The sequence below is a fragment of the Echinops telfairi genome, unplaced genomic scaffold (assembly GCF_000313985.2).
Source record: "Echinops telfairi isolate 266 unplaced genomic scaffold, ASM31398v2 ScPeMD7_7467;HRSCAF=8505_1, whole genome shotgun sequence".
NCBI lineage: Eukaryota > Metazoa > Chordata > Mammalia > Afrosoricida > Tenrecidae > Echinops > Echinops telfairi.
This window is the reverse complement of record NW_022111368.1, coordinates 2,791,777-2,800,144: the sequence shown is the minus strand read 5'-3', so window position 1 is coordinate 2,800,144 and position 8,368 is coordinate 2,791,777. Positions and strand designations below refer to the sequence as shown.

The window sequence follows — 8,368 nt, the reverse complement described above, 5'->3', positions numbered from 1 at the left end:
TCAGTTTTTCCCCTCCATCCTCCCTCTCTATCTCCCTCCCTCATGAACCCTTGATAATTTATAAATTTATTTTTCATGTCTTACACTGACCGATGTCTCCCTCGTGTGAACGGTAATTTTAAAAGTGTAGCCCCTTTTTAAACAGCCAGCCGGGTGGCGGGATGCTTTGTTAACAAGATTTAGTAGTTAATTTTTCTGCCTCTCAGTAGCCTTCATAAGTTACTCTTTGAGTTAAGGGAGAGAAAGCGAGACTAGAATGTAGCAAAAATAAACAAAAACTGTTACTCAACTTGCTGCCTACTCCTACCGCCATTCATCAGCTCTCCCTCTAACCCAGCAATGCCCTGGACTTCACAAGAACTCTAGAAAATGCATCTAGAGATGTTCCTTTATTCAACTCCAGTGCTTGAAGACTTGCCTTACCAAGGAATAAAAAAGTTTCGACTGTTAACAGATGCAAACCAGTTTTTCTAGCAACTCTCCCTTCTACTGTTTCCTGGACTGTGGCTGTTAAATTGTGGATTGCGACTTAATTAGAGCATTTCAGAGTTCTTTGCATGTTGGGATTGCTCTGGCATCATTTTGGGCAAACCTCAGGAGCGGGGTGGGCTCTGCACACAGGTGTTGATAGTCAGAAAAGGAAATTGACCTATAAATTTTAAATATATATATATTTTTAAGTCACTGAAATGGTGTGCCCTTTTGGGGCACCTGGTATGACCACGTAGCAGTGGTGCTGCCAGTAACCTAAAACCAGAGTAGTTGATTTTGTTTTCCCTCCAAGATAAACAAATCTGTATGCTGGATTTTCTTTCTGTACATCATTGTCAGAATTTAGTTTTTATCCTTTGTCTGCTTTGCGTTAAGTTTGTAGCAGGACAAAGTCAGCGATTTAACTTAGTGTTTTGGAGCACTTATGCATGGGGGGACATTCATGTGTTTGTGAACTTGAAAACATTGGAGATCAAGTTAACTAAATACGTGAAACCATCAGCTGAATAAAGACATGTGTTTTACACATTTTCTATACAAATAAATACTAGTTTAAAGGGAAGATTGAATTTAAAATCTCAAAACAATCATCAAAGATTATAGCACCGCTCTGAAATTGTTCAGAAAGAGGATCGTCTCTGAGGAACCAATACTGAGGAAAGGATACTCTGGAACTTAGGCATATCTTTGGAGGGAAATAAAAATGAGGAGATGGGAAAGTTAATTTAGATTCACAGAAACATGCTGTATTTGTAGGAGTTCATTTTGTCTGCCAATCAGGCTTTTAGCAGTGTGTAATTGGGCCCGGTCTACTTTTTGCCAAATTTATATATATATATATATACACATACACACACACACACATATATATATGTATTTATATGTTTGTGTAAATAGACATATATAGCATAAGTATATATATATATATCCATATACACACACACAGAGGAGCTTTAAAAGTAATGAAAATTGTCCACAAGCTTTTTGAAGCCTGTGTGTGTGCGTGTGCGTGCATGCGTGTGTGTGCCAATGTAGATAAAACTTACCTGACTTCACTTTGTGGAGCCTTGGTGACACAGTGGTTATAGTGGTTGGCTGTTAATTAAAAGGTTGGCAGTTGAACCCACAAGCCACTCCGGGAGAAAGATGTGGCCGCTCAATGGGGCAGTGCTATTCTGGTAGGCTCCCTATGAGTCAGAATCAACTGCACAGGAGTGGGTTTGGGTTGATTTGGTCACTCACTCTTCGCTCTAGCTTTAAAAGCAAACCTTTTGTTGTCCCTGGAGCCACTGGTAAGTGTCCTCCCCCGCCCCCCTCCCGTCCACAATAATAATAGTAAGAATAATATGTAAGGTTCTCGCCCCTACATTTCAGAATTACATGGAAGGGACTTGATACTTAGAATGGGTTAAGTTTTTAATAATGTGCTTCCCGATTCCGGTTTCCCTGGAGAAACTTCGTGTCAGCAGTTGTGCAAGAATGAGATATGATTGTAAAGTTAAAGCAAGCACTCAGATAAGCAGGGACATTTTTATGCCCAGAAGGGGCAGGCATTGTTTTTAAGGGAAACCGTGAAAGTAAAAGTCAATAATTCAAGAACACAAAGACAGGTAAATAAATGCCTTACTTTCTAGTGAGTGTAATTATCCACGGCATATTTCTATTGCAAGCACATATAGAGTTTGTTTGCTGACCCGTCACATGGAAAAAAGACAATTCCATGAAAGGAATGTCTTTCTAATTTATTTGACCACAAAGGCTCTCTTGCCCACTCTCTCTAAAAGTGCAAGGAGAATAGACAATACTACAGTACTTTGATAATTGAAGTAGAAAATGATTTGAATTGCAGAAGAATATATGAAACACTTCTGTTTCTTGCCCCTTGAACTTTAGAAGAATGAAAACGTCTAGCTCTCTCCACCTTCCCTCCTCCCTGAACTTGAACTGTAGCTTACATCCTGTTCCTCAGCAAGCTGTCTGCCAGCCTAGCTTTTGAAAGATTTAGTTGCAAAACTACTCCAAGAATTCTCAGCTCTAAACAGACACAATGAGGCTTTTGATAGTTGTTCGTTATCAAAAAATACTGAAAATGGTAAAAATGGTTTTGCCCTTCCATCAGCCCCTTCCTGCTGAGGAAGAAAGAGAATTGGGTTGGTAGTTATGAGACAAATCACTGCCATTGGGTTCGTTCTGACTCAGAGACCTTTAGGACAGAGCAGAACTTCCCCCGGGGGTTCCCAAGGCTGTAAACCTTTATAGGAGCAGAAACCCTCATCTTTGTCCCGTGGAACCGCTGGTAGGTTCAAACTGCTGACCTTGGCGTTCGCAGCCCAACACATAACTCCCAACACCGCCAAGGTGTCTGTGGTCCCCAAAGTAGAGTGGTCACCTCCTCATGGATTATGAGACAGATGGTTGCTAAAAGCCCTCACCTTCTATCCAGGGTAGCCGCCTACCACGCAGTGGGCATGTGCAGGTGGCCATTCGATCTCTCCAGAGTTTTCTACCCATGGTAGATTGGTTGAGGCGATATGAGTAACGATAACACACTCATCCTTTCTTCTCTGCAAAATGATGGAGGAAGAGTTCAAATTGTGAAGGGCTGAGCTGGAGCATACAAGGGACGGTCTGATAGTAATGTTATGCAGGACTGCGGCTGAGCAATAAGCCAAGGGAGTATGGGCTCCTCCTTCACTGTGTACAGAACTTGGAGGCTTGACAGAGAGCATCAAGCTAATTGTTCTTGAAACAGGAAATCTGTATTAGAGAAAGCAGGTGTTGTGTGGTGATAGCACTTTTTAAAATTACTGTATTAACTACTGTGCTCTTTTAAGCTTGACCTGAAATAGTCCGTTGGCTTTTTTTGTTGGGGTGGGGTTGGGGGGCGGCGGGGAGGAGAAGATGCTGCTCTTTTTACCTGTAGGGTAATCCTGCCTCTGGTTTGGGAGGGAAGGAGAGGTGAGCGAGCATAGGTGAGGTTGGAGCCAGAGGGCAGACATGCCGCAGTGTTGACAGTATCCATTTTTCTTTATTTCTTCCTTTCTTTTTTATTTTCGGCTTTCAGCATTCCATACGTTCAGAAACCTTGTGACTAGGGGTGAATTCTTATTTTTCAAATTGTTTTCAGACATTTCATGTTCATGTAAACTTGGCTTATTGATTTCCTGATTTTTTCTTTATTTTTTTGTTTTGTCCATTTTATTTTTAATCAGCTACATCAAATGGGTCTTTGGAGGGCCTGGATAACCAGGAGGGAGGGGTGTGCCAGACAAGAGCCATGAAGATCCTCATGAAAGTTGGACAAGGTAAAGACCACCTGCTGCCTCATGAAGCCACTGTGATCTGGTTTAGCCCCCTAGATAGTGTGGAGCCAGTGTTGCTAAAATTCACTTTCATTCACGCTTCTCTTTAGCTTTGAAAGCAAACCCTTCAATGCACCTAGAGTCACTAGTAGATTTCTCGTAAGTCAAGGCCATAAACTTCTTTTTATTGGAGATCTCTCTCAAAATAAAGGTCAGACAGGTAGATTGTCTATTGCCATATATTTATATATACATATATATTTGTTCTTAAAAGGCAAAATATCTCTTTGGTTCAAAACTAACTAAAGGACCCAGATTGAAAGCTCAGTTTCTACCAGTTTGCTCATTTCCAAATCTCAACTGCAGAAGAGTTCACTGTGTCTGTTCCCATATAGACATCCTATTGTGCAGGAAGAATTATTCTTCTAATTAGAAATCGGTGTAGTAGTCAATCAACTTGCTCCGTTAAATTGAAATGTCATCTGCAATGCTTTGCCTGCCAAACGCAAGGATCCCTATAGTTTCCACAGATGGCCTCTGAATCTAAACCTCTGAAGAAACTAGTATAACCATTTTGTTTTAAAAGGGAAATTATATTCGTGTATTTCACAGTACTTTGCATAAAGAAGCTTATGTTCATTGCTATTCATGCCTCTTGAGATATAGATCCAGCTCATAAAGTTAAAATCTCATCAGATGTCTGTGCTGTAATTAATCATTTCTTTTTCGTATAGATGCGAGTTCTGCTGGGTCAGCCAGGAATCATGATCCAACAAGACGGCCAGAACTGGAAGCTGGTACAAATGGAAGAAGCTCAACCACGAGTCCCTTTGTAAAACCCAATCCAGGTATAGCAACATGACTGGCCTGGGTGTTTGTAGGGCTGCATGCAAAGCAGTATCTTAAGAGGTAGAACAAAGTCAAAGCATTTTTCCAGCAGTAGGATTACCAGGTAGTTATGGAAGTATCTGTGGGTAATTCTGGCTCTCAGCTAGTTGTTATTAATCATACCCAGTAAGAACAAAATGAGACGTTCCCACGAAAGCGTGTGGTGGAATTCGTCGGATGTAAGTGCCAATTGTTAGCACCGCTCTCCCAGACAAAAGTTATTTTATTGCCTTCTTTTCTTGACTGGTATTCTATCACACTGCTTCTCAGCAGCAGCGTAAAGCTGCTGCTAATGTATATATAATTAATGTTCTAATCGCTCATCTAATTATAACGAATCCACAAAGAGCCTAATTGATCCTCTCCTAAGTTTTAGATAGGAACATTTTAAAATATTGCATAATGGTTTCATGGCATGTTTGTCCCAGGTGGTTTTCATCAATTCTTTTTCCATATTGTCAATGGAAGATAACATATGAAAGTGATCTTTGACACTTGAGAAATCGTATAAAATTGGCTGTCATTTAACTTCATTTTCTTAACAATCTTCTCACAAACAGCTCTGTGTTTGTTGCATGCTAATGAATTTTTTATGTAGTAGTTGTTGAGAGCAGACGTCAGCAGTTTTGTATTGGGGATCTGGATGCCTGGTTGGTCGTCGTGTGAATTTAGCATCTGTAGCAATATTCCATCTCTTTCCAAGTGCCAAGGAGGGAAGTTGTTATTTCTAACTTTCAGTGACAAGATGTGTCAAATACTTGTGACAAACTGATAAATGGATAATATAATGATGCCAGGCAATTTTTCAGTGCTTAACATTTGGGTTGGCAGTCTGTTCAGTGTGAGAGTTTCTGCTGTCTTCCAAATATATTTTAAGTGTAAATCAAATAATACAAACGAGTTATGAGTTGAACATTTTCCCAGGTCCCCGTCACTCCTTTTACGTTCTGGGGCTGTTCTGCCAGGAGGCAGGGCTTTTCTGTAGAAGGCAGGCCGTTTGAAGCTTCAGATGGAACCACCGATCTAAGGCAAAGCCGAGGAGCAGGGCAGCAGGAACGCATACGGAAGGCTGCCCCCGAGGACTGGCCACTTCCTTTTGGTCTCCCTGCGTTGCCCTCGGGCTAATGAACAAGGGGAGCGATGAGGCGAGGTCCCGGGCTGGCTGTCACAGGGAGTCTGTGCTGTTATGGATGATGGTGTAGAAAAAGGAAACGATGGGGCTTGGGAGACCCATAAAAGTCAGACCTCACAGACCCGACATCTCGTTTCATCCGGATTGCTGACTGCTGCTGTTCACATTTACCGATTAAAGCGGGTATTAGGGGTTGTCAAAGTTTAGCTGCCAGTCAAACCTTTGATCCTGCTTAGTTTTCACATTCTTACAGGTCACAGAAATAAGCCTGTCAGCACTCAGGACAACACTAATTTTTCTCTGCTTCTGTTCCTCTTGACTCTATGCAGGTTCTAGCACAGATGGCAACAGTGCCGGACATTCTGGTAACAATATCCTTGGTTCCGAAGTGGCCTTATTCGCAGGGATTGCTTCAGGATGCATCATCTTCCTCGTCATCATCATCACTCTGGTGGTTCTTCTATTGAAGTACCGGAGAAGACACCGGAAGCACTCACCACAGCACACGACCACACTGTCGCTCAGCACGTTAGCCACGCCAAAGCGCAGTGGCAACAACAACGGCTCCGAGCCCAGTGACATTATCATCCCATTAAGGACTGCAGACAGTGTCTTCTGCCCCCACTATGAGAAAGTCAGCGGGGATTATGGGCACCCCGTGTACATAGTCCAAGAGATGCCCCCTCAGAGCCCCGCAAACATTTACTACAAGGTCTGAGAGAGCCCTGGCGGTACCTTGGTTTTCCCAGAGGGAACTTCCTGGGCCGATGCTTCCCGTTGGGGCTTTGATGACACCTTGTGCTCTGGACCTGACTGAAGCACAGTCAGCGAGAGGGACCGCTCCTTCTCGGAAGAGCCTTGTTGAGTTGGACAGTTTACCTAGTCTGTAGAATTCCAGCCTTGGTGAGTAAAACTGCTCACTGAACGCTGGGAGACTGTGTGTAGAGAAGATACCCATTCGGATTGCTGTACTCTTATTACGTGTCTCCTCCTCTAAGCCATGTGCTGCAGTAATTTCAGGCAGACCCAAAAGCCAAGGGAAGACAGAGTGGTTTGTGGACAGGAGCACTGAGAGCATCCTGGGATAGGCGCCCTAGGATGCCACACTCGGAAATGCAGTCCTCGGCCGCTGCCGTGCCTCTCTCGGTGCATACTGGACTTGTCACACAGACCTCTGGCTAAGTAAGGCTTTCAAGATCTCTAGCTTTTAGTCCATCACTGTTACACTCCTTCTGTTACCCAGGGCTCTGCAGTACTTCACATGAGATTCCCTTCCACTCTCCATCCCGCCTCACTAATGGAACATTAATGCGTGGAGTTCTCCACTCCATCCATTTGCAGCCACCGCCACAGTTGAATGGGTAGTACATTTGCAGAGATTGTGTTTGCTAATAAGGAGCCTTCCAGCCAGAAGCTAGGCTGTCAGCCGAGAAAGACAAGGCGTTCGTGGATGGGGGTGGGGTGGGGGAAAGGGCTGACTGCAATGGCAGTTTAAACACTGCTGCCTCTGAAGCGGAAAAGTTGGCGAGAAGAAAACAGAAACCATTAGGTAGCACGGCACTTTGGTTTGGCTGAGATCAAAGAAGCAAGGAGTGGAGACACAGCAACACACGCAGTGGATTAAGGTGCATTGAAGGAATTCACCGTATCAATAGCAGTGTCCGGAGGAAAACAGTACCTCTTGGTTGGTCTGGTAGAACAAAAGGGGTATTGTTGGTAGAGGAACAGGCTTGGAGGGAAGGGAGAAAGTAGGCCGCTGGTGATCAATTCGGGCAGGACTTGTGGTACTGGCAATAAGCTCTACAGCTCTGAAGCTGTAGGAAAGTCAGTCTGCTTTGGAGGGTGTTTTGAGCAGACTCAGCTGCTATACTTATCACATTTTATTAAACACAGGGAAAGCATTTAGGAGACTAGCAGAGAGCCAAATCTGACCTAGGAGTTGAAAAGCCAAAGGTCAAACAGGCTGTAATTCCATCCTCATTGACGTGATTAAAGATTTCTCATATATAAAAGGTAGGTCAGATTCCACCCCGCCCCCATGCCCCCTCGGCACCCCACCCCCAACCCCCTGACCCCCACCCCTATCGAGCCTTATGACACTTTGGTTTATGGCGGTGCTGCCCGAGCTGTGAGGGGTGCGGGATCGGTACTGTGCCTGAGGCCGCAGCTCCCTGGTGCTCTGTTCAAAGTAAAGCACATTTGGCAAACCTCTTAGAGTCCTTACGACTGAAATGAATGATGCTGTGGCGGGGAGAAGGAAGATAGGACGTATTTATAATAGGTAGATAGAACACAAGGGATATAAAATGAAAGATTTTCTACTAATATATATTTTAAGATTGCACAGCGTACACACCAGAAGATGTGAAAGTCATTTGTGGCAATGAAGTGATCCCAACTGTCAGTGCTTAAAAAGAAAAGAAGAGAAAATTGGACAGCTACTTCTGGAATAAAACAACATGACTCCAAAAGTAACAATAATGAGAGCAAATTCCGAAAACAACAGTCCTCGGAAGGCATCACACATGACCGCAGACTAGGAAGTACAAGCCCC

General features: G+C 43.5%; 1 protein-coding gene across 1 annotated transcript in view; it reads left to right on the top strand.

Annotated features, from left to right (window-relative positions):
* The window catches only part of EFNB2 (ephrin B2), a 56,226-nt gene extending 48,362 nt beyond the window's left edge, over window positions 1-7,864 (top strand). The window contains exons 3-5 of the mRNA XM_004704296.3: window positions 3,705-3,797; window positions 4,529-4,642; window positions 6,144-7,864. Of these exons, the coding sequence (XP_004704353.1) occupies window positions 3,705-3,797; window positions 4,529-4,642; window positions 6,144-6,532 (596 nt within the window). The 3' untranslated portion in view covers window positions 6,533-7,864. The remainder of the gene's footprint in view (window positions 1-3,704; window positions 3,798-4,528; window positions 4,643-6,143) is intronic.
* The last annotated feature ends 504 nt before the right edge of the window (window positions 7,865-8,368 follow it).